The 23412-nt window shown below is 40.1% G+C and overlaps 1 protein-coding gene across 1 annotated transcript in view; it reads left to right on the forward strand.

The window, feature by feature from the left end:
- cd81a (CD81 molecule a) overlaps nt 1-23412 on the forward strand; it is a 27173-nt gene continuing 3761 nt past the window's right edge. The window contains exons 1-5 of the mRNA XM_023793875.2: nt 1-196; nt 10215-10329; nt 20411-20508; nt 21488-21562; nt 21737-21847. Coding sequence (XP_023649643.1) covers nt 131-196; nt 10215-10329; nt 20411-20508; nt 21488-21562; nt 21737-21847 — 465 coding nt within the window. The 5' untranslated portion in view covers nt 1-130. The remainder of the gene's footprint in view (nt 197-10214; nt 10330-20410; nt 20509-21487; nt 21563-21736; nt 21848-23412) is intronic.

A 23412-nucleotide genomic window follows, 5' to 3' on the forward strand; every position in this document is an offset into this window, starting at 1 on the left:
GCAGTGGGTGTAGCCCGGTCTCAGGCTCGGAAAGCGCATTCGGTCCGCTTGCACGCCGCGCCTGGCCGTTAGGGGACACTTATTAAGCCGTTTTTCCAAATCTGAAACAAATAACAAAAATACATCGAATATGGGAGTGGAAGGTTGCACAAAATGCATCAAATACTTACTATTTATCTTCAACTTCATTTTCTGGGTGAGTTGTCTTTTAATTATTTTCTAAAATATTCCATTAAAGGATTTAATACTAATCCTAATCAAGAGATCGTTTTTATATATAATCGGTATATAAGTTTAAGCATGTGATCCTAAGGAGCTAGCTGGCGAAGGTGATCGTATTTTAGGCTGCGTTTGTTAATTATCGCGCTACTGTCTGGTTAAAATGCGAGGAAATGTTTTTTTTCTTTTATCCAGATTCACCTTTATCCCAGTGATCGCTTTTAATCAAAGCACAATGCGAAATGCTTACATTTACATAAGGCGACGCAAGTGTATGTTTTGAAAATGTATATCGGAAACGTGTTGTTTCTTTATCTTTAAACTTTGGCTAAGAGGCTGGAAAGAACCGCTATCCTTCGCATTTGCAGGCCTGTTATGTTACCGCAAGGTAACCGCTCACTGGTCGCTTTCTAAACGGTTAACTATTTTATTTATTTAACTTAATTTAAGCCCGGAATCTTTGAAATGTACTGCATAATCCGTTAAAACAAAAGGAAATCTCAAGACAGTGTTATGTAGTCTAATTATCTGTGTTGTGTTTTTTTGGACAATGTTTTCGGCACCTTTTTCGGATTTCCCGTCTCTACGCGGTGTGGGATATGTTTGTGTTGGATTACACACTTGGCCGTGTATGTAGCTTGTGTTAAATCACAAAAGGTAAAATTTCGATGTTTCTCGTCGAAATATAAAATGGTCTGACGTCATGGGCGAGTCTTGATGTTTTTTTGTTTTTTTTAAAAAAAAAAACATAATTGTATTTTGCCTTAAAAAGGGCGAGTCCTTTTACTTTAACACCAGAGTTACCGGAGGGGATAATATCTGCAAAAAAGTAAGAGTAAAAAATTCCTAACATACTTATGTAAAATTAATTTATAAACTTGTATTATAAAACTTAATTAGTGAACCGCTGATGAGAATTATAGTTATGGTAATAAGGCTTGTAAGCTGTCCATTCCCTGTTACCTAGGAGACTGCCTGCACTCCCTGTTTTACGTTTATTAATTAAATGCTTTCACAGACATCCCAGTTGTGTCTTTAGACAAATTACAATGACAATAACAATAGGCAACGAAGGTAAAATAGCTGGCGCAACTAAACTTTCCCAGAAAATCGTCTTCTTGGAAGCAAGATAATTGCTGGAACTTGAGTAGAGAGGGAGGGAGAGAGAGAAAAGATTTTGAGAGTGTGACTCAGTTATCCGGAAGAATCTTTCTAAGGCTTGTGGTATTTTGGGATGACAAGGGTACTGAGGACTGAATGCCTTGATTGAAACAGGGTCTTCTATTGTCGGGCTAACATAAACTGTGGGTGGGTTGTATACTTTAGCTTTCCCTTTAATGCCCGTCACTAGCAGCTTGTAGACAAGTGTATATAGACATGGGACTGTTGTATCTGTTGCGACAACTGGAGAAACACTTACATGAGGTTTATCGGGACAAACATTACTTGGCGCTTCTGAGGGTCGCATCACTCTCCATATCATGGTTTAGTTGGTTTCTTGAGTAGCAGGTTATTTACGGTATAGGATGAGGGCGGAGTTTCCGGAGACGTGAGGTGTCAGATGTCGTTCTCTGCCTTCCAGTAAACACATGGCTGTTGAGAGTAGCGAGTCAGAACAATTTGCAGATCGTTTAACTGGGATGGGAAAAAAAACGAAAGAAAAGGGAAACCTATTATGTAAAGGCAGCACAATAAAGAATTATACACAAGGCTTTCTTTGTGAGTGCCGCAAAAAGAAGTTGCTCAGAAGTTCTTTGGGTGAGTGGTTCATGTGATTTCAGGGTATCATCAAATTGCCTTTCCTAGACTACGGTTTGCCAAGCGATATGTGTCTTGTCCACCAAGCCCCCATTCCTAGCATGCTTTTCATTCTGTCCTTCTACTAGCTAGACAGAAATAGCTTCCTCAGCCAACTGCCAGTGCAGAAACACTGACGTGAGAAGCAATCGTATGTCTGAGCCACCTTCAGATTATCCCCAAATAGGTGATTACAACAAGGTCGGACACGTTTATCTGGAACCTGTTTGAACTTATAACTATTTACCAGGTTAGATATTACTAATGCTTTTTAAGGCCTTTTTAAGGTAAATGAACCACCTCAAAGTCTTGCCACCCTGTAGAAGATGCTTGAGGGTTATTGCATGGCTGGATGTAATAAGTAGCCATGTAGAGAATTTTAACTTAATCTGTGGTAGAACCTGTAGAAGTTTCATTTCAATTGTAGTATGTAATTCAACTCTAAAATGGATTGAAGTCTGTAATTCATTTCGGAATGCTTTTTTTTCGGAAATGCTTGAAAATTTCCAGACAAGTTTATCCTGTAGAGTGTGGTGTACTGACAGGTTTTGAATCGATACAAAGTCTCATTACTCATAGTGCTTTTAGGAAGAATTTATCCAAGGACTTTACCATTTGGTGGTTACATCATCTTTTCTTCTAACCTACACATCCTAACATGGAGGAAACCACAAAATCCTGAACAGACAATTAGTCATTTCCTATCATATGGCCCTAGGTTTTATTTGTTTTCTGCTATAGATACTGTCATGATGTTGCAATGTTTTTTTAAGTACAGATTAAACAAAGACTGAACTATGTTGTCAGAATGGAGAACACTGCAAACAGGCCCAGATCTCCACGAATATGCCTGCTGCGGGGTGAGAGTTTTTGGAAGGTTCTCGTGACAGTGTTGTTTATAATTTTTCTGGTGTTTAATCTGTGAAATATGAATATTATTCTCTTCCTTTGTTTTCAAACTACCTTTACGTTCTATCTCTAAGATCTAATCCTGGATAAGAGGTCTAATTTGAAAAATCAGGCATATTATCTCTCAACATGTTTGTATTTATTACTATAGTTTATTATTATTATTTTTTAAAATATGGAAGCATAGTTTTTTCTTGACACCACTTCTCCATTTCTTAAGATAATTTAGTAATTGGTAATCGTCTATTTTTTCTGCTTAAATGAGTTCTCTAGTCTAAGGTGGCAAAATAATTAATATAAATATTATGCTAATTGAAAGGAAAAGCTTTGCCAATACTAGACATAAACTGCAAGAAATGTTCCATGCTTTTCTGAGTTATACAGGGGAACACCCCACCTTCTGGAAACTGTTGTACATGGCATCAATGTATCATAGGATTACAATTAACAGACAGAGGGGCTTTTCAGGGGAAAAACAGTATGGAATTGCAGAAATAATTAAATGTTTTCACAGACATCCCCGTTGTGTCTCAATAATCGAGTAATCTGCTGATTTAAGCTGATGATTCATCAGGTAATCTTTTATAATATATAATATGCATTGGAATTGCAATAGTCACACATATGGTCAGTTTAGACTCATGCACACACAGGGCAAACATGCCAACTCCACACAAAGTGGAGTACCCACTGTGCTGCCTTGACATTGTGGAAGCTTGTGTGATGTTTTCTGCACATGCAGTTGTCCCTTTGCAAGGGCCTCAATAGTCTATTTCCATTCAGTTTTAATGTGAAGTGCTTCTGCACAAATGATGTTTTCGCTCTTTATTTTGACCCTCATCCTCTATCCTCCCTCTACCATATTGCCGAGTAATCGATAAGGAATATAATTGATGCCTTTTAATTATTAAGTAATCGAGTTTGAGTAATCATGACAGCTGTAGTCAACAGTTAAATACTAGTATAATAACTGGTGACATTAAGACACACAAAGAAATACAGCTAACCACCTAATCGGTGGGGAAAGATTGTGCAAATTGGCATGTAAATGGAATGTGCAATAAACGAATAGGTATAGTTTCAGAGATATGTTACAACTAGGACTTAGAGCATTTGAGTAAAAACACATTTATTGGATTTCACATTTCCAGTTGATCCATCCAGTAATCCAAGAAATTGTAGAGGTTGGGGGGTGTGGGAGGGGTATGGATTTGATGGGGGGCAGGGGGTGATGGGGCTGCCTGGGCGTTACATTGTCGTTCTGACAGCATCTTCTCTAGTTTAACAGGAGAAACAACTTGTAGCAACATGATTTGTTTTCTGCCTATCTGAAGTGACTGTTCATAGATGACTAGACAGGTAATTTAGAGATTTAAGGTTCTTAAACACCCAGGTGTATTCCTTAAGTGTACTGAGCAACTTCCTTACATCCTTAGTAATGTTTCTTTAATTGATGGTGAACATTATGTTTTGAGTTGGACTTGCATTATATTACCAGTTCCTCTGGACATTAATAGAGGATGTGGCTCCTGAGTGCATGTGCTTGATGGGTTTCACTTAAATTTGACATGGATTATAATAATAATAATAATAATAATAATTATTATTATTATTATTATTATTATTATTATTATTATGCTGTTGCTAAACACAGACATGCTAGTCAAATTATATGTACAGGGCAAGATGGTTGTTTATTATTATTATTATTATTATTATTAATATTATTTGACTTTGTCAAGTCAATACCAAATCCTGGCACCCACAAAGATGGCATTTCTCTGGAATATCTCTCTTGTCTTCACCTTAAATAAAATACTTATCAGTTATTTTGGAACTGATTAAGTAGAAGCCAGGGTATTTTATTGTGTTGTGTATTGATTTTAAATTGAACATAAATTAGAAGTTGTAAAAGTCACCCAGAAATGTTCTGTACATTGGCTCAGTGACTGGAGAAACAATCAACACAATGTGAAAAAATGTCTGCTTTTTAGATCAAGTAAAAATGTGGCAGCTGAAGAATTTATAAGTCTTAATAGAAAGTTTATGTCTTAAAATGATACGTTGGTGACTTAAACAGCGTTGTTCTCCATTTTCCAAAACTGCCTATCCAGTAGATGGTTGCAGGGAACGTTGTTTTTCCATCCAAATCTGTATCTAAAGTATTCCACCTCATGAGACTCTGTAAAATGTCACAGACTATAAATCATACTGATCTGCATTTATAACCCTATCTATTTTCACTATATCCTGTATGTGTTCTTTTTAAACATTCAAAGTGATGATGTCTCTTGTGTAACGATTTGCTCCTGGGAGTATGCATTTTGAACCTAGGAGCAAGATGTCATTTTTCCATTGAAAATCTATTTTGTGACCATGTAGAAATGTTGCACAGAACAGAATGGATAAGATGATGTATTATTACAGGATTCTGTATTGGAGAAAAATTAAATTAGGAAGATGGGAAGAATCTTTATCTTGAACAGAAGAGTTTTTTCACTTGTTATAATTACAGGTCAACTTAAAATGTGCTTTGTTAATCTAACTGATCACTGCTTGTTGTATAAGAAGATACTGTCTTCAGTTTATTTCTTGTCTGGTGTTCCGTGCAGTATACTAATGTCTCCCATGTCCCTTTGGTTTTAGAAGATATAATTCCAATCTTTCAATTCATGAGGAAGGTAATTTTGATTATTTTTAATCACAATTTCAAGCAAAAGTTTTATATCAGGTAAGGCTGTTTGCATGTACATGATTTGGTAGACAGTCACATTCCTAAAATAACTCCATGTTTTATACTTGAGATTTTTTTAATTATTATTTTTGGCTGATTTTGAGAGACTGGAAATTAAGATCGAATACCTCCTGTTAATTTTAGGGCTGCCACTTACGACTGTAGATTTCTGTAGATTAATCTATCCACTATTTTATCGATTAGTTGATTAATCAAAACGATTAATTTTCCTCTAGAAAATCAATTTGACTGTTTAATTTAAGGTCATTTTATTTTGAGTACAACAAATTGTATGTCATTGCAGGGCTTTAGCTAATGTACGCAGTATGCGTATTGTGATGCCCAAAAGTTAGTAATCTGTATATCCTGACAATGAATAAATTGTTAGCAGAGCATGCCACTTGCAACACAAACGATAAGCACTGAACTCGCGATTAAGGAAGGGACAGGTTAGCAGCCACAACATCTTTTAAAGGAAGAGATAGTGGTTAAACAAGATAAAAGGATGTTGGTGGTGTGGCGGTACTTTTTGCAGATTAAAGTTTTCATTTTAATTTCAGTTCACGAGTTATTTTCTTTTAACTTTATGGCTTTAACAATTTGTGCATTTAGCAGCTACAAGGACAAAAGATATTAAAAAGCACTCTGTACTAATGGTAATTTAAAAAAACATGAATGGACAACACGATGGTTTAGCCTTTTCTGGTGATCTAGAATAGCACCTGTGAGCGTTCTCTTCCGGTGCGCATGCATATCGCTGGTACCGCCGTGGTACGCCATCGTATTTTGCACAGCGTAAAACCACCTTTCTTTTCTGGATAATTTGAACTACTCCCATAATTACCTAGTGATATTAAAGGAAAATGTGTCATAATGAATTGAAGAGTTTCAGAAATCATAAATGTAATTTTATTAAAATAATAAAAACCGTCGCGCTGATTTAAAATACTGATGTCAACGCATTTTCGGCGTCAACGTCATCGACTGTGTCGACTAATCACAGCAGCCCTAGTTATGTTAACACTAAAGTCAGCTTATGTGCTCTAACCTTCACACTCAATGTTCAGAAAACTGTGATTGCGAGTCTTTTTAAGGCACACCCAGTTGTTCCTCATGATTGCTCACTTGGTATTGCAGTTTAACCGCCTCTGGAAATATTTACTCATTTCGGGAAATCTGAGTCATGTTTTCTTCTAGCGCTAGCTGAAGGGGAAGGATCAAGCTACCTAACAATCTGTGTATCAGATTTTCACTTAGCTGAATTGAATGAGAAGTTAATTATTTTTAAAGAACCTGTCTTGCATACCTGACAGCAAGGCTCAAAATCAGACCTTGAAGTATGAGAGTGAGGGCAATGGTAAATGTCCAGCCACCGTTATTCTCATGTGAGAATAAGCCAGATACAGTATTGGTTAGATACTGAGTGCCAAAAATACCACCACCCCCATCAATGGAAAGAGAGAATGATTGCAGTGTGTGACAACTGTGATGCCCACTGTGCTGCCTTGACAAGCCTCCACAGTGTGTGATGTTAATTTTGACATGGCATTTCCTGTACATGCATTTGTCCCATTGCCTCAGTCTGCTGGGTTCAAACCATCAATAAGTTGCATCGCAAGTTTTTTTACTCGGTCAGAAAACCAAATTTAGCAAGCTTTGCAATCTTTTTGGGTGTTTTGCCACATTTGTGAGAAAATAAAAAGTAAGTGAAGTGGAAGAAAGTGAACAGGAACTGGTCACAAGAAAGAGTCATTTTGTGCAGCATATATAAGTTGTATTGCGTAGATGATGTTGAGAGTGAGGACAGTGGTTAATAATTGTAATGCAAGAATGGGCGAGATACAGTAATGGTTGGATACCAGCGCCAAAAATAGCACCCCGCCCTCATGAAGGGAGAGATATAATGAAGAGCAAGAGATATCTGACTCAAATTAAACTAGCCTCCTTCATGCCATGCAAGAATAAAGAGTATGGCCCCTCACCACCCAGTCAGTGAGTTTTATTGTAAAAAGCAGAGGTTAGAGTTAAGTAACTACCTCTCTTTTCAAGTCACATCTAGTTGCTGTAACTAAACTAGGCAGATGCAGATATGAATATTCTGTTTCCCTTGGCCAAACAAAGTAAAAAATTTGGATTTGGTTGGTATAGGGGGGGAATTTAGTTTACTCTCTGCTGTCTTCATGGCTTTTAAAATTCTTGTGAGGTCTTCCAACATTTTTCTGCGAAAGTATTTAACCGGTTACCAGGCAACCATTAAAAGGAGAGGCAGTCCCAGAGAGCTGAAGAGCAGAGAGATGCTTCGAAGTTATTTTGGGCTTGTTTACAGGCTGTTTCTTGTTTCAGTTGAAGCTGGGATTATGTTTTTCCCCCTGAATTGCTGATTTTAATTGAAAACATTAACATGGGGGGATATCTCTGGACTGAATCACAAGCCTTCATATGCAATGACTTCACTTTACTTTGCTGTACCACATCCTGTCCATTTAGCCCTCTGGGTTTCCATACAACTTTTAACCGTAAATGTGTTAAACTATAATTAATCAAACTGGACAATACAGTTTAACATTGTTTATGTAATACGAAGAATGAAAGATCTTGGTTTGATGCTTTCTAAAATTTTAAGAACATTTGATCTGTTGTCATATTGTTATTTAAAACCTGTTTCTTTGTTATTTGAGCCTGATACCAGTGAAGGTAAAACTGGAAAATGGTGATGTTGTTGTAGACCCTCTGATAAGAAGAGTGAGCTAATGCAACAAGCAGAGATCCACCCAAGAACCTTTCAACAGCTTTTTTAACACTTTTTTTTTACACTCTAATTTCAACAGCTAACTGGGTTCAGTCAGCTCAGCTGCAGTTTTTTTTCTAGCTAAATGGTAAAAATGGGATTTATCACTGTTTTTAGTTTGAAAGATGAGTGTTTTCTGAATGAACACAGTGAATGTTCTGATTTCTCCTGCTCCACAGTAAGAGGTGGCTTGGGGAATATGTCTAAAGTAGATGTGGGTCTGCTATGAGATCCGTGCAGATGGTGGAAAGAATGGGGGGGGGGGGGGGGTTGTGTTTTCAGATTTGTTGAACTCTAGGCTTTCCAGCACTTCTCACAGTTTCCTAGCATTCCTGAGGCTGGAGCCGCACAGCGTGTCATCTGGCTGAAGCCTTCAGTCCTCCAGCAGACGCCGAAACCAGCTCCAGCCTGCAGTAAAGGCAGTGCCCACATGGCCAGTGGAGGGGGGGGCATTTCTTACCCTCTGGTGACTCTTGATTTCGCATAGTTAGCACTTCAAGCTCGTTGAGCTCCTGTAGCTCAACAAGTAAAGCATAGCGCCAGCAATACAAAGGTCAAAGGTTCAAATCCTAGTGACCACCCACAAATTGTAACCCTTCTCTCTGCTGTAAGTCACTTTGGACAAGAGCACCAGATAAACGAATAAAAAAGAACACGGCCTAATTCCCCCCATGTTTTTTTAAATTGTTTGTTTTAGTTTTCGCACTTTGTCAGCATTGTTTAGTTACACATCCTGTTTTTCAAGAGCAAGAGACCTTTGTAATGGAGACAACTCTGCGCTGGCTAATGAGTTCAGCCGAGGAGTAAATGGTCTGTATTAATAGCTCTTTAGTAATTGCCTTCTAAGCACATACAACTTTTCTTTTTAACCCAGTTTCCCTGCAGGAATTAGTGGATTACTACAGCCAGACAAAAGGAAAACATTGCAGAAAAATGCAGACACTTTTACTAATCCTGTCCTCTCTGTTACTCGACCATAAGCATGTACTTTATAATGTTTAAACTGCTTGAATATGTGGCGATTTGCCAATTGCAGTATCTTTTTTATATTGAGAGGTCAATCAAAACAAGGGATAAGTCAAAGGTCAAAGTCAAGCTATGAGAGGTTTCCCTGTGGCACTTTTCCACAACCACCAAGAGCCGAGCCGGACCCAAGCTGAGGGCTGACATGGCCTTGCTTATGCTGAGCTGGTTACGTCACCACCATCTGATTGGTCGGAATGCATGGAGATACCGATGTTCTGCACATGGATTATTTGAAGGAAAAAGCATATGTTCTATATTTTATTAATTATTAGTAGTATCGCACATGGCTATGTGTTTATGCATTCCCATTTAACTCTGCACTTAAAAACAGTACTGTAGAATAGTTGAACGGAATGAATTTGAATGCAAATTTACACATGCAAATGTTAATTTGATGCTAAAATAACAGCGAATCTCACAGACATGCTAGCGGAAATTGGCACACAGTAAAAAAAAAAAGAAATGCATGTTATTATTATTAATAATAATAACATGATAATTGCACATAGTAAACCATGATGTACACTGAATGAACAGGAAATAAGCTTCTCTTTGGTTTTACATCACTGTCGCTATCCAAACCTGGCAACACCTTTACCGAGCCGACTCTTCTGCAGTGGAAAACCGAAAGGAGCTGGAACTGCGCTGTAACTAGCCCCCTTTCGCGGTACGGCTCGGGTACGACTCATTTCCTGTATGCCAGTAGAAAAAGTGCCAATGATTTTTGTCCCGTTCCTCCAGCTGGCCGGTGGTGTCATTCTGGGTGTGGGACTCTGGCTTCGGCATGACGAACAGACCAGAAACCTCCTTTCGCTGGAGTTCGACGGTGCCCAGGCTCCCAGCACCTTCTACATCAGTAAGTCATTTTGCTTTTTAAATCATTCCAGGTAACAGTCTTTATCACACCCATGGTAATATAACTGGTCTTCTGCCTCCCTGAATTTATGCTTTAAATAATGCTCCTTAAATGAATGTGTTCCTCATTCTTTGAAAATGTAATTTCATGTTCCCCATTCTTTGGAACAGTTTCCTTTTAGGTAGGAAAACTGTAAGAGAAGTCCCGTCACTGGCTCTGTGAGATGTTGATTATTAGTTAGCAGGCACCACTATCTCCCAGGAACAGCTGTTGTCTATATTGGATTGTAAGCCTCCTTTTAAGGTTACAGGGGAGACGCTGAGAAAGAACAAGGGGGTTGGTGCTAAATGACCACAGAGAAAACTGAGCAACTGAAATGCTATCCCTGGCTCTCCACACTGGCGGTTTACACTGCAGGCCGACTGTAACCAGCCTCCATTAGCAGGCCAGGACCGAGCAAGGGGGCTGTTCATTACAGGCCACTAGCCTGGGTCTAACCAGGCAACAAGGAAGGGGCTGTGCTGGTGCAGAGAGCCAAACGTCCCGCTGACCTGTGGCCCTCTCTTGTCAAACAGCATGTGAAAATTCCTGTTGGAGGCAGACAGTCTTTAATGGAAACATCTTTACACAACAGCAGCACATTCTGGGAACACTTTACTTAAAACCATCTGACGGATTTTGTCTTTGGAAAAACATTCGATTTGGGGAAGATTAAGAACGTGTGCTGCTTGGTGTACAGAAATGCATATCATTGGGTCTGCAGTATATGAAAGCACACTGACCGGCATATAAGCGTGTAAGCCTAGGTCAGTGAGACGGTGTCAGTTTCAACTCATTTCAACCAACTAGTTGTTTTCTGCTGGTTAAAGTAGCAAACTTTGTGAACTGCCAGGGGGTGGTGTGCGGATGCTGTGCCCATCGTCGGAAGGTTGCTGGTTCAATTCCCATGGTCAGCACAGCGATTCCATCGTCGGACCCTCGAGCAAGGCCTTTAATCCCAGTTGGCTGACCCTTCTCTCTTAGTTGTATGTCACTAGGTAAAAGTTTCTGTTAAATAATCAACGTTAGACTGTTAAATAAATGTAACACTTTTCCAGACTGCCGCACGTATTGTGGCATGTAGTAAGAAGTGAAACTGACATAAAGACCACAAATGTGGAGATACGGCTCTCCTGCTGGGATTCATGTCCAACAAATCAATGGTAAGAACACTGCCCCCTGCTGACAACTCAGCGCCTGGAGCCGCAGCCTGTGTACACAAGAATCCTAGAATAACCTTGCCTGCACGGCCAACGGAAACAGAGCTGTTTTCAAATGATTTCTGTGGTTACGAGCTCCTTAGAAGAAAAACACACTTTGTTTTATTTTCTTTACTTCCTTCACGTCAACATTTCCTTGTTTTTTTTTATTTTTTATTTTTATTGTTAAATCCTTCCACCGCTCAATTAAGAAACATTACTGATTGAAGTTGATCTGATTCTGCGACTGGAGAGCATGTGATTTGAGTATAAACAGGAAGCACAGGGAGGTCAGGAATGCCTCTGCTGATGGAGCATGACCCTGACGACACCGTATTTCATAAATCACATTTTTGGAAAAGGCCGAACTATCAGTAATAAGTTTCATTTATGTTAAATAGAAGGATTGCACTGTATTGCTTAATAGGCTGGAATTGCAAGCAACTTTTCCCATAAGCTATCAGACTCGTCATCTTCTATCAGGATTTAGTTATTCAGTCTGCTCTTGCTGGGTTTTTTTTTTTTATAATTTTTATTTTAAATTTGTCCTTTTTTTTCTGTATGCACAGAACATACCATAGCAGCCAGCAAGTGTCTTAATAGTGTGTCTTTTATCTAATGATGCTGTCCCTCATTGGCATGGAAGCAACAAGTTCACCTATAAACAACAAGAGTCCAGACACGGTCAGTAAGTTGACAGCCAGGTGGAACCACAAAAACCCTAACCTGTGATCAAGACGCAGGCAGTAGATCTTGGAGCCAGGATAAGAAAGCCATGATAGAGGAACCAAATAACCAGAAGACAAAGACCAAACACCAATAGGTTAAGCCAATGTCATACACAAGAACGGAACTGAAACTGACAGTGACCCACCTGGGCTTGGCTGGACTGAGACCTGCTTAAATGAGGCTGCAGAATCTACAGACCCTTTGATAAACAGCAATCAGCAAATGCTTTAAATGGATGAAGGGAATAGCATGTCATCTTTGCATCATTGATGTATTAGACCTTTGGTTATAATGGAATATTAAATAAAGTGATGTTTCCAAAAGTACTGAAAGTGAACCCTAACCCCACAGTACAAAGTACGGAGTTGTACCTCAGCCTTCGTTTCTACACACCTACAGATGGGTCTGGGTCCTGCAGACACCCTTCTAATCAGGCATGTAGTGTGGTTACAGTATCTGCTATTCATCCGTCTTCCAAGCCAATTGTCCGGTGCAGGGTCGCTGGAAGCCTGGAACCCATCCCAGGAAATGGAGACCCCAAGGTGGGGGAGCACTTTGGGCTGGATGCCAGACCATGAGCACACAGGCACATTATTAGCAATTTAGAGACACCCCTTCAGCTAACCATACCTCCAGGGCAACCGCTAAGGCAGCGCTAAGGGGCGTGTCGCTAATTACAGCGCATTGCCACACCCACCGAACCACCTCCGGGGTGAGGGCCTGAGAGCTGCCATGCAGTGGGTGAGACCTCAGCACCACATTAGTCCAAATGGAACAGTGTGAGTTTTTTTTGTGGTAGCTGGAGCGCCAGTTCTGCCCCCAATCCCCAAATTTCCCTACAAGTTGGAGGACCTCCTTACATGGCTGGATGTAGACTGTCAATTCTGTTACACCAAACTGGGATACGTTGCTGAAAATATATCCGACATTTAAGAAGCTTTAGCCAGGCCAAAAAAACAACAAGGGCTATAAGGTGTTTATCACTACACACATGCAAATATACTCAGTTTTAGTTCATTGTGATAGTTGCGTTTTTGATGTTTTTATTTATTTTGCGTATTTTTTATCATGTGCAAATGAGTGTCTCTTAGGTTTTGTCATTCAGACCTACGCATTGCTTTTTACAACTGTTCCTAATTGTTTGCGGTTTTAATAATAAATAATTTAAATATCCTGTTTTCCCTACTGTACTGTGCACTGAACTGTGAACCTTGATGTTTGTATCAAACTATGAATTTTGTTTACTGTTAGACTTCTATTGGCCTAATGTTATCTGTAGATGGCTGTTTGGTAACCTGGCTAGGGCCAGCAGGTTGCGAAATAGCGCAGGTTACTTACCTGGAAGGGTTGGTGACATTTACACCTAAATATGAGTTGCATACGCCGATTTCCAATAAAGGTACACTATTATAGAACAGCATAGAATGCAATTCTATGGTAGCATTATCCTGCTGAAAACCAGTTCCGGATCATTCCGCCATGTTTAATTCCAGCTGACCAATAGACATGTAAGGTGTACAGCCCCCTCTAAGACCCGCCCACTCATTAAAAAAGTGCCAGAAGTCAGAAGCATAAAAAATCCAAAAAATTATTTTTTTTAAATTTGGTTAATTAATTTATTAATTAATTATTAATAATTTGCTTCCAGTTTTTAAAAATTTTGATTAATATTTTTGGCACAAAATTTACTCCATACCCTTGTGGTTTGTGCTTTCTGGGATGGACTTCAGGCTCATTGCAGACCATAAATTCATAAGATGGATGGATGGGTGGCTAAATAGGTTTGTTAGAGGAACATTTAAGTAACTTTTTTTTCATCCTGCTTCTTAACAGAATATGAATAAATGGCACCCATCATTGCTGAATCATATTATTGAAAAATTATGTGCAAATAATCTGTTGAGATCTGACTGTAAGTAACTCAAGTAGTTGTTAATTTCTTCTTACAAGGCAGAATAACACAGGATGCAAGTTGAGACGGCTGGTTGTGCTCACAGTGACTCCAGTAAATCATATTTTAAATTGTTAAGGCAAAGCTGAGAGAGAGAGTAATTTGTTCTGTCATGGTTATAGATTGTGCTTCTAAACTTTGTATGTACTGTGAGTCTACTGGTAGAGGTATTGGTGGAGTGTTGTGAGAGCATTATTACATATTCTCACTTGCTATTTCATCATGAGGACATTTCTTTCATTTTCTACAGTAGGTACAGCCATACTGCTGGAGTGCACTTGAGTGTTTTTGTTTCCTGTCCGTTGGAGGGATTGCATCTGGCCATTGACATGTGGTTAATCTCCTCATGAAGAAAACGAAAAAAATGGTATTTAGAAACGGAGGTAGAGAGGAATTATCTTTCTGTGGAAATTTCCTGCTGTTGTGTGGAGGAGTTTGTGTTTTGCCGTAAAGCTTATGGTCAATAGGTTTTTATCTGAAATCTCTCCATATGGGTTTCGCTTTTGAAAATATTCTTTCAAACAAGGAGTTGGAGTATTTTAAGCTGGATTCAGCTTCGATGAACCAAACCTGGCTGCCAAGGTCACATACCGTTTATTTTATGGCAGCACGTTGTTTTGGTTTTTAGATTAGATCTTTCGAAATGATTAAACTTGATTTTAGTTAAACGATAGTCTATGGTTCAACATTCTATTACTGAGAAATTTTCATGAACCAGTGATATTGACATTCTGCCCCTATTATGAAGTACCAACACATACTTCAAAACTTCAAGTTTCTTTAAGAGGAATTTGCACGTTGGTATGTATGTAACCGTTGGTCTGAGCCACTGTTAACCTGATGAAAAGTGAGCTTTCTGACGATCATTGTGTTTGATGGCGGTCACAAGCGTGAATATTATTTTATCATTAGGAACAAACAAAATATCTCAAGTGAATCGTAGGATTTGTTCAAAGTCTGTGTTGTGTGATAGCACATATAATGTGCTATCAAACATTATATGTGCTATTGTTTGTGGACTGCACAGAGAACCCGTCCCTTCACAAACCAGCCACAGATCAGCCGGGGTAATGAGATTGGAGGATTTTGGTCTGTGAATTATCCAAGGCCTCGCCTTAACCGCCGGCTTCTGCAGCTGAAATGGGAGTTGTCCCTGCCTCTCTCTCTCGAGCTTCCTTCTCCCTTCGTTATATTACAGCCTGAAAGCTTTTTAATTTAGTGTTTTAATATATTATTTTGGAAAGTGTGTTATATCATATCAGATTTAAAAGTGTTGTTCTCCATGGGGTTACATGGTTCGCCAGTAAATTCAAAGCTAGCGCACTATCTCAAAGTCAAATAAGCTTTTAAAACATCTCAGGGTTAATGCTGTGGCAAGGAAAGTGAATGAAGGGTGAAAATGTTTTAAAAAGGCATTGAATAGCCTTTAGAGAATGGTCAAAAGAAGTAAAGAGCAACAGCCAGAATCTGCTTAGAGGGTGATGTCTTCCCATTGTGGATCAGGGGGCCTGTTTTCTGAAGGCACAGATATTTTGTGGTGCTTCCTTCACCTTCTCTGCCCGACTGTTCCACTGCAAGTGCCAGCCATTGTTTACGCATTGGCTCCACGGAAAAGTTGTTTAGCCTGTTACTCAATGACAGAAACACGTGGTCTGGCTTCATTGGGGCGAATGAATGAAGTCCTCCAGCTCTGTGCCTTATAGCTACCCCTGCTGGCAATGCCGGGCATCATCTGGGAAGGGGACCCTTTTCCCGCTCTGGGGAGCAGTCAGACTGGCTGCTGCCCAGCTGTGCTGCAGTGGAACAAATGAAGTGGACTGAGAGGCAAAGGGCTTCATTCTTTATGGGTCTCTCTTAATGGTGTCTCTGTTCAATCGACGCTCTCTTTCTTGGGGGGGGGGGGCGCACACTGGCGCCCCCCCCCCCCCCCCCCCCCAGCATGAAACACTCCGAGGTCAGCACGAGCACACTGCCTGGCCCGCTGCGCTGTCCGCCGCTGAGCCGGTTCTCACGGCAGCATAAGTGGGCGTATGGTGAAATGTGCACCGGTACAAAATGGAGGAACGGAAAGCAAAGACAACCATGCAGGAAATGCATGAAATTATGGGAAAGAAGGGAGGGATGAAATGAGCATGGAGGTAATAATTCAGCATCTGGCATATGAGTTAGTGTGAGGCAGGTGCTGGAATAAGGAGACTCGTATCCCGTAAGACAGGCCGAATGGGTGGGTGTTCACTCACATCTCTCTTATAACTACTTCTACCCTGAATTGAGTTGGTATCCAGAATGAGCATCACCTGTTGTTCAAGTGTATGTATGCTAAGCGGTAGGCTACCACTAACTACTATATTTTTCTATAAATTAATCTATCAAGTATTTTACTGATTGGTCGATTAATCTAAGCGGTTAATTTTCCTCCAAAAAATCAAATTGACTTTCATTTAAGTTGATTTTATTTTGACAATAACTGTATGTCATTGCAGGGCGTTATGGACAGCAGCTTTTCTGCATTATATGGACATTGACGTTTCTTATGCCCACAAAGCAATAAGTAGATTAGTCGTACATGTAAAATATAAGAAGGGTATTGTGATTCCCAAAAGATAGCAATCTGTATAAATTTGGCATATCCTTATGGTTATTAAATTTGGTTAGGGGGGCACATGCGACTGTTTTGGTAAATCATAGATGTGATAAGCACTGAAGTTGCGGTGAAGAAAGGGACAGCTCAAGTCTTCACATCGTTACACGACTTTTGAAGCTATCAGATCGCTGTACTGTTCACATTACATGACTTGCTATCTTGTAATCGGGAGTCTTTAAGTCGTAGTTTTCACACTACACGACTGATCAGCAACAGGAGGTCACACGCTCTTTCACCAGGAGATATCGTTGACTGCGTTTTGTCATGAAATCACACGGGAAATGACAATTCTAGTATCAACAAGCTACAATCTGACAAAACACTATAATCAAATGACAACACACATACTTGACATGTACAAATGGATGGCAAGTTGACCCTCGTATACATAGAACTGTCAGGAAACGATATCACATACCTTCAGTCTTTAGTGATATACGCGTATATGTGCGTGCATGCATACTGTATGTATACATATGTATATCCCTGAACACTAAAAACAGTTTCTTAACATATTTAATTTGTACTCCTTTTTAAGCACCTTTTTAAACTACTGCCTCGGGTTTTGCCTGACCCTGTGCCTTGTGCTCTCATTGGCTGTATCCGCAAAACTTTTCACACTTACAGAAACATATCTGGCAGGCGTCTGCGATGCATCGGCAACTCGCGTCTTTGAATATTTCACATACAGAGATAAAGCGCCGATTTGCCTCTGATCTGGGGGTTTCTCCAAAAATTGTCGGTGAGCAGAAAATCGGGGCTAAAACAGTATGTCAATTTAGCTTCAGCAGCCACAACATGTTTTAAAAGAGGTGATATTGTGGATAAACAAGGTAAAAAGCTGCTTGTGGTGTGGCGGTACTTTTTGCAGCTTGAAGTCCCACACATTTTTTCATAAATATAGTTTTCATTTTTACTTCCATTCACGATTTTTTTAAATTTAATGTCCATTTTCATTTCAGTTTTAGTTTACAATAATAACACTGACCACAACAAGCTCAACGCGCACAAACATACACTGGCACTGTCAATCAATGTAGAATAATCCCAGATTCTATTCTAAACATTTTTTCAGTTACTCAATGAAAATTCTGATGTTGAAATTGAAATGCTCTCCATACTAATGGTAATTTTAATAAACATGAATAGACATCACTTATGGTGGTTATGTCTTTTCTGGCGGTCCATCATCCAGAATAGCGGCTGTGTGTTTTCTCTTCATGTGCTTGTGCATAGCGCAGGTGCCGCCGTAGCATGACGTCAACACTTGGCACAGGATACAAACCACCTTTTTGTTTTGTGGTAATTTGAACTACTTCGATAATTACAGTGATATGGAAGAGAAACCTTTGTTATAATGAACTGAAGCATTTCAGAAATCAAAAAGAATATCGTAGTAAAATAAGCGTTTAAAAGGATGTCGATTTAAAATATTGGTATCGAAGCATTTTCAGCGTCAACGTCATCGACTGTGTCAGCTAATGACAGCAGCCCTACTAAGCGGTAATGAATGATGAAGAGCTGAATTCTGACAGGGGAGGCTCAGTGTCGGGTTTGAGTTCCACCTCCTGTATGTGTGTGCGGTTTCCATGTTCTCCCAGTTTTTCTCCTGCAAACCATGATCATACGATAAGGCATCTGTACCTTGCCTGTAGTGTATGGTCCTGTGCCCGATGGTGGGACAGCCTCCTAGGCCTGTCTACCAGTATGCTGCCTACATCAGGGTCCAGGTCTCACCGACGGTATGAAGATGGATGAACTACGGCAGTATTTATGAAGAACTCTAGGCATACGGATAAATATTTATCTGTACCAGTTTTCACCAGCCAACCTCCACCTGGGCTGAACGACAATTGCATCTGGACCACACAACCACCCCCCCCATTCGGCAGTTATTTTTCCTGTAGGAACCTCCCTCCCCAGTCAATAAATTTTATCGTCAGTCGACCACTCCTGGTTGGAAAATTTTATCGTCGGGGGGCCCTCACGGCTACTTGCCAAATTTTATTGCCATACACAAGAATAGAACAGAAACTTACAGTGACCAGACTGGGCTTAGCTAAACTGAGACCTGGCTGAATAAGAGTGCAATATCCACAATACCGTTAATACCGTTATCAAGAAATGCTTTAAATAAATGACGTAAATAGCATGTCCTATTCATGTTGCAAATATATTAGACCTTCAGTTATAATGATGTTGTAATGATGTTTCCAAAAGTACTGAAAAGTGAACCCTAACCCCACATAATCACGACCATAACATTGTTCAGGCTGAGTTGTACCTCAGCCTTTGTTTCTACACACCTACAGATGGGTCTGGGTCCTGCAGACACCCTTCTAATCAGGCATGTAGTGTGGTTACAGTATCTGCTATTCATCCGTCTTCCAAGCCAATTGTCCGGTGCAGGGTCGCTGGAAGCCTGGAACCCATCCCAGGAAATTGAGGCCCCAAGGTGGGGGAGCACTTTGGGCTGGATGCCAGACCATGAGCACACAGGCAAATTACTAGCAATTTAGAGACACCCCTTCAGCTAACCATACCTCCAGGGCAACCGCTAAGCTGTATGGAAATCTGTAAAATGCATTTTAGCTACATTTTAAGAGATACCTTTTCATATTTGTGGCATTTGTCACATTGAACAAAAGCATCTGCAAAATGAAGTACATGTGATATTTGGGGCAGGTAGCACAGTGATTGCAGACATAATCAGAATAAGCTGCCAGTTCAAGGCCCAGGAGTGACCCTACAGTTGTTCCCATAAGGACTCTTAACTAAACGAGTCTGTCATTTTATCCAGCTGAATAAATAGGGGATGGTATAGTGGTTAGCACTGGGGCCTTTCATTTTATCTTCGGGATACCCCTGCCCCCATGCCAGTTGGCAGATTTTGGATGGTATTTGGACCTCAGGGAAAAATAGTGATGGACCATTGATTCATACATATTCTTTGAATAACAAAAATTAATATTTCCACTCATCCATTTCGTGGTGAACCTAGGCTCTACTCTTGGAAGCACAGAGCATGAGGCAGGGGACACCCTGGATGGGATGCCAGTCCACAGGGCAGACACGCATGATCACACATTATGGACAAGACAGAGCCCAGAAGACAAATGAAATAAGAAAATTGTATAAAAGTAAAGGCACGGAAATGAAGTTTGATAAATGACATGGAAAGCTGATGTAATATAACAAGTATTTGCGAAATAATGATTGGTTTCCTGTTGCATTGCATTTTGGGCAAATTAGATCTGGTCGAACCTAATAGACTCTAGCCGGAGAATTCCCCACTCCCATGAGCCTCTGCTTCTCTGGTTTGCAACACCACTGTGTTGCAGTGGTGGGAATGTTCACTGCTGCTCTCTCTCCTGTTATCTGATGAGATTTAGTTTCACTGACCTAAAACAGGGGTCTGATGTAATGCAGAGCCACAGGGAAAATTCGGTAGAAATATGGAGATCATGTGACCTGGGTATCATTCTGCTAACCAGTCTGACCTTTCTATTCTCTCTGCAGGCACTTACATCTTGATCGCTGTTGGTGCTGTGATGATGTTTGTTGGGTTTTTGGGCTGCTATGGTGCCATTCAGGAGTCACAGTGCCTTCTGGGAACAGTAAGTGCCCCCCCCCCACCCAAATGCATAAATCCAGTCAGAAACACAAAGGAAGGTGTGGTCATGCTGACCATAAAAACTCAGGAAGCATTTTCTGACGACTCAGTGCCGCTCGCTCACTGTGGTTTTAGTGCATTACTAAATATACTGGGTTTTGGTGCCATTGAACCCCTTTTACTGAAGAAGCCTAATGCACTTACAAAACCCTCATCGATCACTATTTAAAATTCAAGTTGTGTTCTTTTAAGGCCCTTAACATATCTGCTAATAAGAAAGGTAAAAAAATATGTCCACTTTCCAGTATCTTTCCTCTAATTTAATTTAGTTTAGTTTCCTTTAAAGAAAATAATACACAACAGTAATCAGGAAAATTTATATTAGTCTATCCTTAAGGTTATTGCATTGGGTAGATAGTAACTTGCTGACTAAAATATTTTGTCACATTGGTCTTGCCAAACTGCCAACATGTTTTAAAAGTAATTTTAGTTTAGTTGGCCTGCAGGGCTAGGAAACACTCAGTCAGGGTGGACATAACTGGTCGACAAGTACGCATTCACCTTTAAAAACGATACGTACGACAATCAGTTGTTAGTAAAAGCGCAAATGTTTACTTATTTTATGTGCATTTGCGCTGCTATGACAAGAAAATACCTTGAATTTTAACCTGTATACCGTAAATGAAGTAGAGTTAGCATATAAATATTAAATTCATTATATTTTGTTTTCATATCAGCGCAAGTGCACATAAAATAAGTACGCATTTACACTGTTACCACAATCGATTGTATGTATCGTTTCTAAAGGTGAATGCGTACTTGCGTACCAGTTATGTCCATCCCTGATTATAATGCAAAAAAGATGCTAGTTTCAATCAGAAGCTAGACCTGGAATGATCTGAGCCGCATGTTGCGGTCTAGTTTGGGGAAAAACTAGCTGCTACGCGGGATCTTTCCATGTCTTTCTGCTATTCCTTTCCCAGTTCTTCGCTTGTCTGGTCATTCTGTTTGCCTGTGAGGTCGCTGCTGGAATCTGGGGCTTCATGAACCGTGAACAAGTAAGTAAGCCTGGAGGGACCGTTCTGCACACGCGTCACGGACATGCACTATGTGTAGCATGTGGCACTTTCACACATTCGTACAAAATGATGTTTGTTTGTGCTGTTCTTGTGAGGGAGGAACAGTGTTTATGTAATTGCCCTCCGCTTACCGATTGCTTCCCTCCATTCCAGGTCTCCAAGGAGCTGATTAAGTTCTATGATTCTGCCTATGACAAGGCTTCTTTGAGTATTACAGCAGATAATGACCCATCCCTTGCAGTGGTCCATGTCTTCCATGAGACGGTAAGTGACCCCTTCCTTTTATCCCTGCCCCCTGAAACCAGCAGGTCAGCCGCTGTAGTCAGCCAGGAGGACCGGCTGTGAGTTCTCACTGAAACCACAATCATTAATGTAAGCTCATTTACCTTACTCTGTTGAGTCAGCCAAGTATAATTCTAATAGGCAGGAGCTGTCTGGCATGTAGGGGTCAGGGGTCATTGCAGATGTAGCTGTTCAGCTTAAGGCTATGAATCAGGTCACCGTAGTGGCGATACATTTGTGATATGTGATGTAAGGTGACCTGTATTAGCACAGATTGTCAGTGTATTTACACAGTTGGTTAAGGACTATAGAATCCAGGAGACGGACACCGACAGGATTCATGGTGTTCATGTGTTTCTTTTAATGACAGCAGTCAGTATAACAAAGCAGATATTTTTGTCTGCTTTTCAGGCGGTTGACGCGACATATTTTCCGACGCGCATCTCTGTCCGCTGGTGGGAGTGTGCTCACCTGTGTGTGCGCGCACGTGTCTGTGTGCGTGCATGGGGGCGGAACTCCGCCATGCGCGATACAGAGCAGAGGAGAACTGTAAACGCGCGACCGTGTAGAGACAAAAATAACAAGCTGTTATGTAAATAAGATAAATAACATAAGACTATTTAGTTTGTTTAATAAAAGGACAATGTATAGACTTGTTCTATAGGAAAGGTAACCTTAAATGACTTCTGTTGTGATCTGGCGCTATATAGAAAATAAAATTAAATAAAATTAACTTGACCTTCAAGGGGGGGCGGGAGGTGCTGTTGGGGGGGCGGGGCGCCCCCCTAATATAATGGTAGGGGAAACACTGAGTAAGTTATTGTAGAAAGTAATGATGTTTTTTTTGTATTTTGTCTTGGGTGCCATATTGTGATCTAAATATTAAGAGTAATTTGTGGCACTATGAAACAAGAATGGCCTTGTATATATAGTTCCAAGGTTTGTGGGTTCAGTACTCACCACTGGCTGTGTGTATGTGTGTGGTCATGTGTAAATTATATTGTGGGGAACCACATGCAATCTATGCTTTCCTCCCAAGCAATGTATCATTGTTGTATATGAAGTATCACTATATAACTCGCGACCCTGGCTTGGAGAAGTATTTGTAAGATTAGCTTTCATCTAGCTGGCTGTTCTTTGTGTTCTCTGTGTTTAGATTTATATTTACATATTTACCAATAACTTTTGTCCAAAGCAATGTACAGTTGAGGCAAATAGCATATTGCTATCAAGGATTCAGCATAAGGCTGGCAATGAGGCAGAGTAGCTCACAATAATCTTACAATGGGTACCCAGGAACAGGAGCCCTACACAGCAGCCACACAACTACACATAACTATTAGCAAAGTAAGGACCTAATAAGACCACGTAAGGGCCAGTAAATGCAAAGTAAGAGCATTCAAAGAACAATGAGTAAAGGAATTAATGTAACTAATGGATATTAAGCCTAGTTTATACATCAGTTCTCCATGTATGCTTTTGATCAGCTATGAAATTCCACCAGACCTGAAGAGGGCAGATGCATTGCAACACACACAAATTCAAGC

This window comes from Paramormyrops kingsleyae, chromosome 11 (assembly GCF_048594095.1).
Source record: "Paramormyrops kingsleyae isolate MSU_618 chromosome 11, PKINGS_0.4, whole genome shotgun sequence".
Lineage (NCBI taxonomy): Eukaryota > Metazoa > Chordata > Actinopteri > Osteoglossiformes > Mormyridae > Paramormyrops > Paramormyrops kingsleyae.